Here is a 15,171-nt window from a genome sequence, read left to right on the forward strand (position 1 = left end):
TTGTGGTCATGGAGGAGAGTTTAAATCCTTTTCGACCATTGTAATGGAGCAATGCAAGACCTCTACTATACTCAAAACAGGCATAACACATGAAAGGTACATTCACATACAGAGGAACTGGAAAAGTTCACATTAATTTGGGTTTAATTCTTAACACACCTTTAAAAAAACAAAGAGGGGCTTCTGAGTGGCACAGTCAGTTGAGCGTCCAACTCTTAGTTTGGACTCAGGTTGTGATCTCAGGGTTGTGAGATCAGGTCTGCTTGAGATTCTCTCCCCCTCTCCTTCTGCCCCTTCTGCCCTTCCTCTCTAAAGTCATTATTTTTTTTTAAGATTTTATTTATTTATTTTTGTGAGAGAAAGAGAGAGAGAGAGCAAGCATTAGTAGTGGTGAGAGGCAGAGGGAGAAGCAGACTCCCCACTGAGCATGAAGCCTGTGGTGGGACTAGATCCCAGGACACTAGGATCATGACCTGAGCCAAAGGCAGACACTTAAACAACTGAGCCACCCAGGTGCCCTCTAAAATAAATCTTAAAAATAAATAAGTAAATAAATAAATCTTGGAAAAAAAAAAACCAAGAAACTGGATTCTGGCAATCAGGCAATACTTAGATTCCATGAGTTAAAACAGTACATAATCATCTAGTATGGTGTAAAACTACTACTAGAAATTTGGAAGCAAGAGATGTAGGCTCTAGATCAGGCTCTAACACTTAGTTCGGCAAATGACCTTCAACAAAACACTTAACATTCTTGAAGTTTAGATAATCTAAATAATGAGGAAGTTAGGCTAACTGATATGTCTGTCCCCTTGCTGCTCTAATATTCTTTAATTCTATTTTTGGCAATTCTCCCAAAAGATAAAACAGGAACAGGCAAATGTGACTATAATCCAACTTTTATTTTTTTATCTTTTAAGATTTTTATTTATTTCTTGACAGAGAGAAAGAGAGAAAGAGACAGTGAGAGAGTGAACACAAGCAGGGGGAGAGGAAGAGGGAGAAGCAGGCTGCCCACTGAGCAGGGAGCCCGATGTGGGGCCCCATTTCAGGACCCTGGGATCATGAGCTGAAGGCACACACTTGAAGACTGAGCCACCCAGGTGCCCCAACCCAACTTTTAAAGAATTAACCAGTTACTATATAAAGTATGACATCTAAGGACCCTTCATTCTAGGAAGGGTTCTAAAATTCTGAAATCTTCCAGCTCTGCAAAAATTTTGAAAAATCAGAAAGTTCAATACATTATACCTTTATATGAATTTCATTTATAGGTGACGTTGTAACATACCTCTCCTCAGTGAATGTAAACAAAATGCTATATGGAAATTGCACTAAAAACAGTATGAACCAGTTTTTATACAGAAAAGCTAAGCGAAATGCTTACCCAAATATAATCCCTGCAAAAACTGTATTTTTTCATTAGCGAGTTTAGAATAATATTAAGTCTCAAAATTAAGGATTTCAGGGGTGCCTGGGTGGCTCAGTGGTTAAAGCCGCTGCCTTCGGCTCAGGTCATGATCCCGGCGTCCTGGGATCGAGCCCCGCATCGGGCTCTCTGCTCAGCAGGGAGCCTGCTTCCTCCCTTCTCTCTCTGCCTGCCTCTCTGCCTACTTGTGATCTGTTTGTCAAATAAATAAATAAAATCTTTAAAAAAAAAAAAAATTAAGGATTTCATAAGCTTCAACTCCAGACTGCTGTATTACAAAACACCTAAGCAATTTTTAGGTGAGTTTGTGTTTTTAAATGGCCTAATCCTAGCAAAATGTAAAATGAACCATAGAACTATTATGTTTGTAAGAACACTGTTCATAACATTAAAACATCAGAAACAATCTAAATATCCAGCAATAACACACAGCTAAATTAATTATTTGTCCACCATGGACTGCTATACAACATTAAAATGCATCCATGAACAACAACAAAAGATGTTTGGGACAGACTAAAACAGGTTATTTAAAATTCTGCACAGTGTAACATCATTTAAAAAAAAGGTATAGAGGAGCCTGGGTGGCTCAGTGGGTTAAAGCCTCTGCCTTGGGATCAGGTCATGATCTCTGGGCCCCCGAATCAGGCTCTTATCTCAGCAGGGAGCCTGCTCCCCTCTACCCTGCCCTGCCTGCTGCTCTGCCTACTTGTGATCTCTCTGTCAAATAAATAAATAAAATCTTTAAAAATAAATAAAAATAAATAAATAATTTTAAAAAGGTATATACATCAAGGTAATGACCACGATGGCATAATATGGATGCTCCTTACATTCTCTGTCTATATTTTTATTTGATTTTATAACAAAAAAAGAAAAACCTCACAAGAGATGTGAAGAATTGAGTAACAGATTCAAAAACAAGGGAGAGGATTTATAACCTTTTATCAGTTGTCTCAATTTGGGAGATTTTTCTCTATGGTAATACTCCAAAAATAGGATAAAGCTAAGTGTCCAAAAATGCTTGCAAGTTTCAATGTTATAATAGCAAAAATAATAATAATAATAACTTAAAAGTCTAGTAATTAAGTTATGACATATTGATATAATTCAGCCTCTAAAATCACTAACTATAAACACTAATAATGGTTAGAGTAAGTGAAAGAAAACAAAAATTTTATATTCAATGAACAAAAATCATAAAAATATACACATATAAATGTATATAAAATTATTAGAAAGGGATATATATATTTTTAAAGTTAGTATTCTAGTGTACTTTTCTCCATTTCCCAAAGGATGTTATATACATCTATGCATGATTATTTGTAAAGGTCTAATTCAGTAAGAACTAGAACTCATTCTGGTTTCAATTTTTTTTTTTAATTTATTCCATTTTTAAATAGCAGGGCAATAAAGCATAATGTTTGAGTCCAACATATCTCTACTATGATAACCAAATTCACACAAAAGCTTCAAATTTAAACACACACACACATTTTAAAGAAAAGCTTTCCTTTTTAATATAATTTACTCCATAGGTTTATTTCTAATTACCGACAAAGGAAAGTCTGCTGTTTTTATAAATGCCATCTACACCTAGCGGAACTATTTTGTTACTACTGGACATTAGTTGGAAAAAATTACATAACATACCAAATCAAATAAAGTAAGAACAATCACATTTAAAAGTCTTATATATCACTTCTTGGCCTGCTCCACAGGAAGCCTTCTTCTCCCTCTCCCACTTAACCCTGCTTGAGCTCCCTGTCTCGCTGTATCTCTGTCAAATAAATAAGTAAAATCTTTAAAAAAAAAAAAGTCTTATATGCCAGAACTTGAGTTTTTTTACTCCCTTCTCAATCTAAGAATGAAAGGAATTCTCAATAAGGCTGTAGTGCAGACATTTCCCTGTGGTAATGATCATAGGGCTTTGTCATGTTGCTATTTTGGCGATTCACTATGAACCCAATTCATTCCCTTGGGAAACGAAGCCCTTCAAAAGTAACTTCAGTAACTAAAACCTCTCTGATAGGTTCATAATGCAATCAACTTATCTTAAATTCTGCTCTATACTGAAGTGGTAAGATTCTAATTATGTCTTCTTCTTTAAGAAGCCTCAAAGGAGCCCACCTTGGTGTCCTACCACACTATGTGTCTTGTTCTTTTTTTTTTTTTTTTTTAAGATTTTTTAATTTAGTCATTTGAGAGAGACAGGAAGAGCACAAGCAGGGGGAGAGGCAGAGGAAGAGGGAGAAGCAGATTCCCTGCTGAGCTGGGAGCCCGATGTGGGGCTCCATTCCAGGACTTGGAGATCATGACCTGAGCCAAAGGCAGACAGACGTCCAACCATCTGAGCCACCCAGGAGCCCCACACACTATGCATCATGATCAAAGATCAATCCATCAATTCTTGAGTCTCAGGAAATTTCGTATAAAGCCCTTCCTCTGGGGCACCTGGGTAGCTCAGTCGTTAGGCATCTGCCTTCGGCTCAGGTCATGATCCCAGAATCCTGGGATCAACCCGCGCATCAGGCTCCCTGCTCCAAAGGAAGCTGCTTCTCCCTCTCCCACTCCCCCTGCTTGTGTTCCCTCTCTTGCTGTGTCTCTGTCAAATAAATATATAAAATCTTTAAAACAAAAAACCCTTCCTCTGAGTCAATTCAAGATCGCCCACTGAGTGTCTTACGAGTAAGATAGCAGCCTCTCCCTTTTTCCAATCAGTATTCTATCATTCCTCATATTCTTTTCAATTAGCGCTGATTATTTTAAAACTGTAAAGGATTTTTTGGTAAATATTTTATTTATTTATTTGACAGAGAGTGAACGACCACAAGTAGGCAGAGAGGCAGGCAGAGAGAGAGGGGAAAGCAGGCTCCCTGCTCAGCAGAGAGCACGATGCAGGGCTCGATCCCAGGACTGAGATCATGATCTGAGCAGAAAGCAGAGGCCTAACCCATTGAGCCACCCAGGTGCCCCTTAAAACTGTAAAATTTAAACAAAGTTCAATAAAATATTCTTACTCAAAAACCAGTTTAAGAACTATTTTTAGAAAAGTTTCAGACCACGTATAAAGTCTGTCTTTAAAAGAATATCTAAAGGAGCAACAGTTTTTCACAACATTAGGAGCCTCCTTTTCTTTCTTTTTTTTTTTTTTAAGCATTATTTATAGTTCGAGGGTTTGGTTTTTTAAAATTCTTTAAATTAAGGTAGCCTGAAACCTGGATCCACTGTTTGAAACATTTTATGTGACTCATTTAACTCAAGCCAATACAATGAAGCTATAGTTAGTGCACTTGGATTTAAAAGATATTTAGAATTTCGGTTAGTCTGAATAATGCCAAAATTTCACATGACTTTATAAATTCCACTTACCTACTATCTGTCCTCTAACCGTATCATTGTCATTTGGCCCAAGTTTGCACAGATCCAACCTCTGATCTATTTCAAATCAACAAAAAAAGCAATTAAAAAATAAGCTGGTATCAGAGCTTCTAACATCTACAGAGTGATGGTAAACTTCCATAATCCAATGGCATCAGGCCTATCATTTAAATAATAATGTTTTAAAGATGAAGCAAATGTTTAGAATTTCTAACTGCATATATAATTAGTATAAATGTCTTAACAAAGTTTTGATAAATTCAGATTTCAAAAACTGTAAGGCACTGGTGTATACATTGCCAAGAGGCAATTACTTTTTCTCCAAAGATTTCAGACCACTTTGTCTGACTCTTGGCTTGTCATTTAATAGTTGTTGTTCTTAAGCAATTTATCCAAGTCTTGATTTTCTCACATATAACTGTAGTACCCACCTCATATTTTTTAAGGATCAAATTAGGTAATTATATAAAACTTTTAGCACAGTTCCTGGCATATAAGTGTTTAATAAATGTTAGTTATTATCACTGTTATTTTTTATCTAACCATTTCAAATGAGCTCCACTTACACAAAGTAAGTATTAATAAGAAGCTGAGTATAAACTGTAAGATAAGGATTTGAGTCAGTTCAGCTACTACCTCATTTAGGTGCAACTCATTTACTCTCCCATGCCTCATCTACAGAACAGGCATCACAATGACCTGGTCAGTCATAGTAGGGAACAGTGTCACCCACAACATGTTGCTTTTGATTATAGCACTTAAAACTGAATTCTTGTACAGCTATATGCCATCTGTATTTAAAGAAGTTATGAATTGATAAGAGGAGAAGATCTTACATTAGTCTTTGTATTTTCCACTCCAAACTGGTAGAACACTGTATCAGGATGCTCAAGAAATGCTTGATAAATGAAATATTATGGCACATCAAAAGGGTCAAGTAAATTAATGCAATGAAACACAGGCAGCAGAAAGAAAAATCTGTGTCCCAAAAACTACAGCGCCTGGCTATCCAGCCAAAAACAGACATTTTTCTCTTTGTGAAATAAATGGACACTGATAAATTCACTACATAGTGGACTTCTGCAAAGCAATTTCTCTTCTCTTGTTCAGTCTCTCCAGTGAGTCCTTCTCCCTTTGCCAGCAGGCCCTTGCCCTTGCTTCCTAGGGGACAGGATCCATGCCTTTTTCACCTTTTATCACCAGGGTTTTGAATAGCACTTGGCACATTAAAGGCTCAATAAATGTTGGCTAAATGGAAGCAGAGATAAGGCCATACATATGGCCTGTAAGTCTTCAGTTTGCCTGCTGGGTTGAGTCATAAAACAGTTCGTTTTTATGTGCTAGACCTTTACCAATCCCAAAGTCCTCTATTTCCTGCTGGGTCACCCTGTCAACTCAGCGATACAAGAAATGCTCAGGTGCCTTTAAATTCCCCCAACTCAGGACTTCTGGCACAATTTTCTCCCCTTTTAACACATCAATATTTATGTATCTGGACTATGATATCATACTACATTAAAAGGGGTCATCTCAATATATCTAATATTCAAAGCTAAATTTGCTCTATTTTTTATTAATTTCTTCAGCTAGATTCTAGGTGAATTTTTGTTTGGCAGAGACATCTGGGCTAAAATCCCATGACAATAACTAGCAGTATTTTTTATATTATATAAAAAAGAATCCCGTAGAAACAGCAAAAATTTTGTTGAAAAGGACATTTTCAAAAAAAAAAAAAAAGGACATTTTCATCTATGTCCCAATGGAAATAATCCCCCAAAAGACATTTGTCACCTGGTTACATGAATTATGCACATGCTAATTAAACCTGTCAATCCAATATGGAAATCATTTCTAATGTCTTGATCTTTGCCTGATCTTCTTAACACCCAGGTTGGTGGAAAACTAAGCTATAATTAAGTAGTTAATATAGCTGTCTTACACTCAATGTTTTACCTTTCCAGAACTTTAAATTTTTTTTTAACCATCATATATCACTCTTATTCACTAATATTTCCCCTTAAACATTCCAATCACCTAAATAAAACTCACTTTATCTCAAAAATCCACCAAAACCAGAGAAGAGTACTAAGAAAAAAAGGCATATCTAACACCTTTCTTTTCACTCTTGGATATCAAACCTTTCCTAGCACTAATAAATTCACTAGATACTAAGCAGCAGCTCTGATGCAGTTCAAGTTTCACATATTTTAAGTGTTTCATTCTTTTTATAAAGTCCATAAAATAAATTTAACCAAGAATTTCTACCAATGTTTCAAACATACATAGGAAGTTAAGTTTCTGGATCACTGCCTCCCCCAAAAACCAAGTGTGGGGATGTGTGTGTGTGTTACACAAATATATATACTTTTTTTTAATTTTAAAAAGCACTAGTATCTACTCACAACCAGTGTCTTTGAGGCGGTTGATGGCATTGGAAAGAAGTCGAACACAACCAAGAAATCCAGCACCTTGTTTTTTATGGATCTTCTTGTGATTCCACACACTGATCGTAACTGAATCAGACTTTCCAATATACCTAAAATACAACATGACTGAATAGGTAACTTGGCAACTACAGTAGTTAGTGTAAAATTTTTCTTTTGTTTTTATAGTCTAAAGCTACAAATGCTTCAGAGTATGGCTAAATAATGCAAAATATGTTTTGAGTTCAATCGATCCCACAGGTTTGAATTTAAATTTTTTAAAAAATCTTAAAAGTAAAATCCAGAAAGAATTTTTATTATCTCCTTCATCATATCTACCATTCTCAGGCTGGGTAACAATTTTTGTTAGTAAAAAACGATTTTAGTAGCTAGTGTCAAATAACACTAAAGGAGTTTCTGAGATTTCTTTCCAAGAACAAAAATGTTACAGGAACTTTTATCAGTCACATTTTAAAAACACTGCAATGGCATGCCCTATCATCTCAGAGTACTCAGTTAGTTTTCAAAGGGCATCGTCAAGGCTGACAGACCAAAAATCTGACATACCTGTTATGTTTTAAAATGCTGTAGAACAAAAGCTGATTGTAACGCTTTTCCCCTGCTTCTTTCCTGTATGCAGGCCTTGAGCGAGCAGGACTCTTGCAGATTTCACTTCACTGCCTGCAGACAAGCAGAGCAGGGAAAAGCGTTACTACACTTGTCTGTGCATATACCTGCAAGTATGTAAAAGCTCTACCATAGCCAATTGGTTCACATGGTGCCATCCCATGCAAAAATATAATCAAACAACGTTAAGTGTATCAGTAGAACCCTAACCCTATTTCATTGCCTCTAAGTGGTCAAATTTTTGGTCCAGCAACCTTGACCTGAAAGTGTAATTCGGTAAAGCAGTAAAATCAGAAAAATTCACCCAGTATATAAAAAAGCCAAACCAATTAAGTGAGAACTAAAACTTTTAAATGAGAAACAGGGAAGCCACACTTGGCTCCAGCTGTGCTTAAAGCATGCCTTCCCCCCCTACCCCGGACTTTTAATTATACAAACCAATACATTCCCTTTTTAAAAATTAAGCCAATTTGAGTTTCATTTCTGTTGCTTCAAATGACAAACTCTGAACTAAACTATCCAGGATGCATGCACCAAATTTTTAACTATACCTAACAGACCTAACTTGGCAAGTATCTCCTGCGTGATATGTCAAAATTCTAGAACCAGAATCAATTATTAAACAGCTAAACCACCCCAAACCAACATTAAAAGAAAAAAATCACATTAAATCACTTTCCCAACTGGTAAGCTTGATGTACAAGTATGATAAAATATTGATCGATCCCCTCATGCCTTAACCCACCGCTGGCGTAAACATCCTGTCAGGAGACTGGCTGTCAACGCCCAGAGACCAGAGGAAGGTCTGTCAGTTTGTGTCCTTGAACAACCTGAGACAGTGAATCACCACCCCCCACTCCCAGCTAAATGAAACTTTTATACAAAATAGACTGCTACTGCATGAAGTCACTGAAAATCTGGAGTTGCCTATTATATCAGTTAGTCTGCTCTAACCAATACAGAAGGCAAATCATAAAGGGCCTTGTCAGCCATAGTACAAACTCTGGCCTTTACTCCAAGTAAGGCTGGAAACCAGAAGATGTGCAGCAGAGGAGTAACAAGATTTGAAATATGTTTTAACAAGATCATCCTAGCTGCTGTGTTGAGAAAGACTGTAGAAGCAAGGCTAGAAAAGCAAGGAGTCTAAGGCAGAGTTCAGTAAACCATAGCTTGTGAGACAAATCCAGCAAAGCACAGGATATAGTGTGATTTCATTTTCTTCAAGGACAAAATTTTTTTTTTTAAGTTTTAAGGCCATATTATAAATATTTAGAAAGTCTACATCTCTTCATTCACATGACTACTTTTCTAACAAAGTCCTCATTTCTATGTGCTGGATCCAACAATTCCACATACAAATGATGACTCAACAGGGATTCCAGCCCATACCACTGGAGACCCCCCACCCCCTAAATTCCATGGACCTGGCCACCAGGGAATCTCACTCAAACTACCTATTATTAGCACATTAGTATAATACCAAGCTCTGGTCTGTAACTTGCACAGAACCCCTGAAACAGACAAATTTACGTAGGTACACTCTCTCCCCCAGGTCCAGCATGAAACAGTTACTAAAGACCTCCGCCCAAATACCAAAGATTTGTCATTGTCAACCTCAGGGGGGAATGTAGAGGTTACTTCTGGGCAACAGAGCAATGGAAACCTGAGTAAGGTCAAAGGGGCCACAGTGACCACAGGCTAATGCAAACAAGCTCATACAGTGACCCACCACCTCAAAATACCCATAGGCCTTAGGTGACCAATGGGCTACTTACAACCAGCGCAGGTACCAGAAAAGGAAAATTCCGTATGTTCCCATACTTCCTCACTCCCCACTTAACGACAGCCAACCCCCCCTCCCCCCGCCACTGCCTTCTTGTGGCCAATCTCTCCTTTGCTGCCCTGCCCACTGCTCCCTTGCAGTGTATTCAGTCAACTTCTATCTCTTTTGTTCTGCCTTGGGTGAATCCTCTTACCACCGGCTCCACCAGCCTCCAACCAACCAGGTTCCCGCACACTCATCATTGCCTCCCCCCAAGCCACTCTTCACATTACAGTCCAAGTGTCCACTCCTGGATATAAACCTGATTATAGCATCTCCCCCACTTAAAACCCTTTCATTGCTCTCCACTGATTTTAGGAGAGGATTCAAATTACTAATAGGTTTTCAAGGACCCTCATGAGCTGGCTCCTGCTTTGCCTCTCTTTGCTTGTCCTATACCATACTCCCCTTACGTGAACTCACTAATGCTGCCCCTCCAAACTGCTTTCAAAGCCATGATCTTTTTCAACTCTGGTCTTCACACAGACCGCTTTTGCTTAGAGCCAGCCCACTTCTCCTTTTTCAAGTAAACTCCTACTTAAGGTCTAAGCCTAAATGTCACTTTTTCTAGTAAGCTGTCCTTAACTCTTAAATTCATATAAAGAAGTCCTGCATATTTCCAGAGCACCCTATACTTTCGCATTTTCTTATCACACTATTTATAATTTCCTATTTACTTGTGTTGATACACCACTTGGCTGTACATTTGGAGGACTAGGCCTTGTTCACATTGTACCTGGGTCTCTGGCTGATTTTAAATATCACTGAAGCTTAAAGACATGGCTTAAAACAATCTAAGAACTCAAAAGTTTAGTCAGTTACAGATAGTAGCTTATTGGAGCTGTGATTTTAAATTCACTGTAGGCCAAATCAAATAATAAAAAAAGTGTGACCTAATATAGTAATACAATACATTTACTAAAAGCATCTAACATTTGAGAATTACCTGTCAGGCACTAGTCTAAGCACTTTACAGGTATTATCTGTCTCACTCTTCCTATCAGTCTTGTAAAGTAGGCATTGTTGCGGTCATCAGTGGAAACCAACGCACAAGGGTTAAAGATTACCACATAAGCAAGAGGTGGAGGTGGAGGAGGGAGTGGGTACTCTCACTTCTCTCTATTGCTTACTTTTTTGGTTCCAATTTATCTGCCTACTAACTTGGGAGTTACTGAGCCATAGCACTGAGGGGCATACACAAAAGCCTTATTCTGAGTTGTCTCTAGGTATATCTCAGTGTTTTAGTAGTAGAGACACATGTGTTCACATGTAGTTTAGAAAATCAAATTTAAGTAACTGACCAGAGTCCTGGCTGAGATGGGTACACTAGGGTAGTTCTAGAACTATTTGTCTAGAAGTAAGTAGCAGAGATGTCAGGCATAAAGGTTTGATGGGAGATCTAAAATTCATTTTTGTAGGTAAGTCAAGTGGAACACTTTGAAAAAGAATCTCAAACTGATGAAGGGTGAAGTCTAAAGCTTAAAAAGCTTAAAAGACCAAACACTTGAAAGTCAGGATATCAAGGCAGTTAACATGTTTATAACATGAGATATGCTGACAAAATGGTAGTGGTGTACAAAGCATGTGATAATGGAATTAACAACCTAAAGAAAACTACAACCTATACCTGGTTTCAGGGAGGAACAAATAAGAAACAAGACTACTACTGCCATCAAATCCTTAAAATATTCACAAACTTCTAAGCCCAAGATACTCTGACGGTGATGGTGGGGCTAAAACAGAAGGACTGGTGAAGTACAAAAAGGCATGGAAAGCCCTCCTGAATCCCCTCCCCCTTTTCCAGTTCATCCTCAACCCTGGCAGGAGACCTAAGGTTTATACTCGGAAAAATTCTCTGAAGGACACTAGGCACAGCTGACGAAGGAGATAAAAGTCCTTAATAAAAGCAGGGATATTAAGAAGAGGTTAATACAGGCAAAAGAGACACCCCTTAGCATCCTTACAGTCTTTAGCTCCACGAACACTAGCATCCAAGAACACCAGCATCCATTTCCTGCTTGGGGGCCCCCAAGCAGTAAATGGGAGAACTGTCACAGTTGCACCTGATTACCCTAGTGAGTGGACCAGCTCTACCCATGGGCACAGATTTTCCAATCAACATTTAAGTGCCTCCTCTTAAATATAAAACCAAAGAAACCCAAGTCAAACTAACAGAAAATAAGGAACTCTGACAAAAGAGAGGCAATACAAGCAACAGAAGGAAACTAACTTCTCTTATTAGAGAAGATACTGCATCCAAGAAATAAGAGGAAATTATGAAAAAAAAAGTCAAAAACCAAAGTGATCTTGGAAGCTAAAAATGTGAAAGCAGAAATGACAATAAAAGGAATGTTTGAAAAGTAAATTGGGGAAACAGTCCAGACAGTTCATCACAGTTTTTAATTTTTTACTAAAACAAAAATAGTTTATTAAAACAGAGAAGGTGCTCAGTTGATTAAGCATCTGACTGGCTCAGGTGATGAGCTTAGAGTCCTGGGATAACAGGGTGTCAGGCTCCCTGCTCAGCAGGGAGTCTGCCTATTACACACTCTCTCACTTTCTCTCTTAGCCCCTCCCCTCACTTGTACACTCCTTTCTCTCTCAAATAAATAAAATCTTTTAAAAAAGAAAAAATATGAGAGGAAAAAAGGACAACTAAATGATGATCAGTTCAGAAGGGATAACATCCAGGGTGCCTGGGTGGCTCAGTGGGTTAAGCCTCTGCCTTCGGCTCAGGTTATGATCTCAGGGTCCTGGGATGGAGCCCCGCATCGGGCTCTCTGCTTGGCAGGGAGCCTGCTTCCCCCTCTCTCTCTGCCTGCCTCTCTGTCTACTTGTGATCTGTCTCTCTCTGTCAAATAAATAAACAAAATCTTTAAAAACAAAAACAAAAAACAAAACAAAACAAAACAAAAAACAAAACAATCATAAGAAGGGATAACATCCGAAATAACAGGAGTTCCAGAAAAGGAAAAAGAGAGAAAGAGAAAATGGAGAGGAAATTATCCATAAATAAATAAAGACAGGGCTCCTGGCTGGCTTAGTTAGTGGAACATGCAATTCTTGATCTCAGGGTTGTTAAGTTCAAGTCCCATGTTGAGTGTAGAGATTAAAAATAACATCTTGTGGCAGGGGATGGCTTAGTCGGTTAAGGGTCTGCCTTCTGCTCAGGTTGTGATCCCAGAGTCCTAGGATCAGAGAGCCCCAAGTCAGGCTCTCTGCTCAGTACAGAGCCAAAAAACACCCTCTTCCTCTGCCTCTACCTGTTGCTTCCCCTGCTTGTGCTCTCCCTTTCTGTCAAGTAAATAAATAAAATCTTAAAAAAATAAAAATTTTAAATTTTTTTTATAAATAAAAAAATAAGATCTTTTAATTGCTCTTACTAAATAAATAAATAAATAATTTTCTATTAACTAAAGAGTTAAGTATCCGGAAGAGACCACAGGCAGTAATTTCTCTGACATCAGCCATAATAACATCTTCCTAGATATGTCACCAGAGGCTAGGGAAACAAACGCAAAAATAAACTATTGGAAGTACATCAAAATAAAAAGCTTCTGCACAGAAAAGGACAAAAAGAACTAATGGACAATCTATTGAATGGGAGAAAATATTTGCAAGTGACATATCCAGTAAAGGGTTAGTATCCAATATACATAAAGAACTTAACACCAAAAAAAACAGCAAATAATCCAATTAAAAAACACACAGAAGATATGAACAGACATCTCTCCAAAGAAGACATACAGATGGCCAAGAGACACATGAAAAGATGCTCACATTCATCATCAGGAAAATACAAATCAAAACCCTAAGACATCACCTCACACACCTGTCAGAAAGGCTAAAATCATAAACTCGAAAAACAAGTGTTGTTGAGGATGTGGAGAAAAAGGAACCCTCATGCACCGCTGGTGGGAATGTAAACTGGTACAGCCACTATGGAAGACATATGGAAGTTCCTAAAAAAAAATTAAAAATAGTGGGGTGCCTGGGTGGCTCAGCCAGTTAGCATATGACTCTTGATTTCAGCTCAGGTCATGATCTCAGGGTCCTGATATCGAGCCCCATGTTGGGCTCAAAGCTCAGTGTGGAATCTGTTTGTCTTTCTCCAGCCCCCCTGCTTGCTCTCACACACTTGCTCTACTCTCTAAAAATAAGTAAAATATTTTTATTTTTTTTTTAAAGATTTTATTTATTTATTTGACAGAGAGAGAGAGAGAGATCACAAGTAGTCAGAGAGGCAGGCAAAGAGAGAGGGGGAAGCAGGCTCCCTGCCAAGCAGAGAGCCCGATGCGGGGCTTGATCTCAGGACCTTGAGAGTATGAACTGAGCCGAAGGCAGAGGCCTAACCCACTGAGCCACCCAGGTGCCCCAAAATAAATAAAATATTTTTTAAAAATTAAAAATAGAGGGGCACCTAGATGGCTCAGTCACTTAAGTGTCTGACTCTTGATTTCTGTTTGGATTTTGACCTTGGTTGGGGTCATCATGACCCAATGAGCCCCATGTTCAGCTCTACCCTCAGTGTGGAGTCTGCTTGAGATTCTCTCTCTCCCTCTGCCCCACCCCCGGTCCACTCGCTCTCTCTCAAAAAAATAAAAATAAAATAAAACTAGAACTACCCTATGATCTAGTAATCACACTACTGGATATTTACCCAAAGAATACGAAAATACTAATTCGAAAGGATATGTACCCCTATGTTTACTGCAGCATTATTTACAATAGCCAAATTATGGAAACAGCCCACGTGTCCATTCAGACAAGAATGGATAAAGAATGGAATATTATTCAACCATAATAAAGAATGAAATCTTGCTATCTGAAACAACATGGATGGATCTAGAGAGCATAATGCTACAAAATAAGCCAGTCAGAGACAGACAAATACCACATGATTTCATTCATATGTGGAATTTAAGAAATAAAACAAATGAGCAAAGGGGGAAAAATTAACCAAAAAAACAGACTCTTAACTATAGAGAACACAGATGGCTATGGGAGGGAGACAGGTGAAAAAGCTAAAGGAGATAAAGAGTACACTTAGCTTTTTTTGGGTGGGGGGGAGTCAGTGAGGGAGTGGGATGTAGGGGGAGCAGAGTGAGAGGGAGAAAGTATCTTAAGCAGGCTCCATGCACAGCACAGAGCCCAATGCTCAATCTCACAATACTGAGATCATAACCTGAGCTGAAACCAAGAGTCAGATGCTTGACTCACTGAGCCACCCAGGTGCTCCAAGAGTTCACTTATCTTGATGAACACTGAGTAATATATGGAACTGTTGAATCACTATATTGAACACCTGAAACTAATATAACACCGTATGTTAACTATTAGACTGAAATTTTAAAAAAAAGATTTTTAAAGATTTTATTTATTTATTTGACAGAGATAACAAGTAGGCACAGAGGCAGGCAGAGAGAGAGAGAGAGAGAGAGAGAGAGAGAGAAGGGAAGCAGGCTCCCTGCTGAGCAGAGAGCCAA

General features: G+C 38.2%; 1 protein-coding gene across 1 annotated transcript in view; it reads right to left on the minus strand.

The window, feature by feature from the left end:
* Nucleotides 1-15,171, minus strand: part of SMURF2 (SMAD specific E3 ubiquitin protein ligase 2) — a gene marked incomplete at its 5' end in the record, with an annotated part of 115,754 nt that overhangs the window by 30,420 nt on the left and 70,163 nt on the right. The window contains 2 exons of the mRNA XM_080826672.1: nt 4,805-4,870; nt 7,216-7,349. Coding sequence (XP_080682798.1) covers nt 4,805-4,870; nt 7,216-7,349 — 200 coding nt within the window. The remainder of the gene's footprint in view (nt 1-4,804; nt 4,871-7,215; nt 7,350-15,171) is intronic.

Source organism: Martes martes (genome assembly GCF_963455335.1).
Source record: "Martes martes genome assembly, chromosome: 16".
Classification (NCBI taxonomy): domain Eukaryota; kingdom Metazoa; phylum Chordata; class Mammalia; order Carnivora; family Mustelidae; genus Martes; species Martes martes.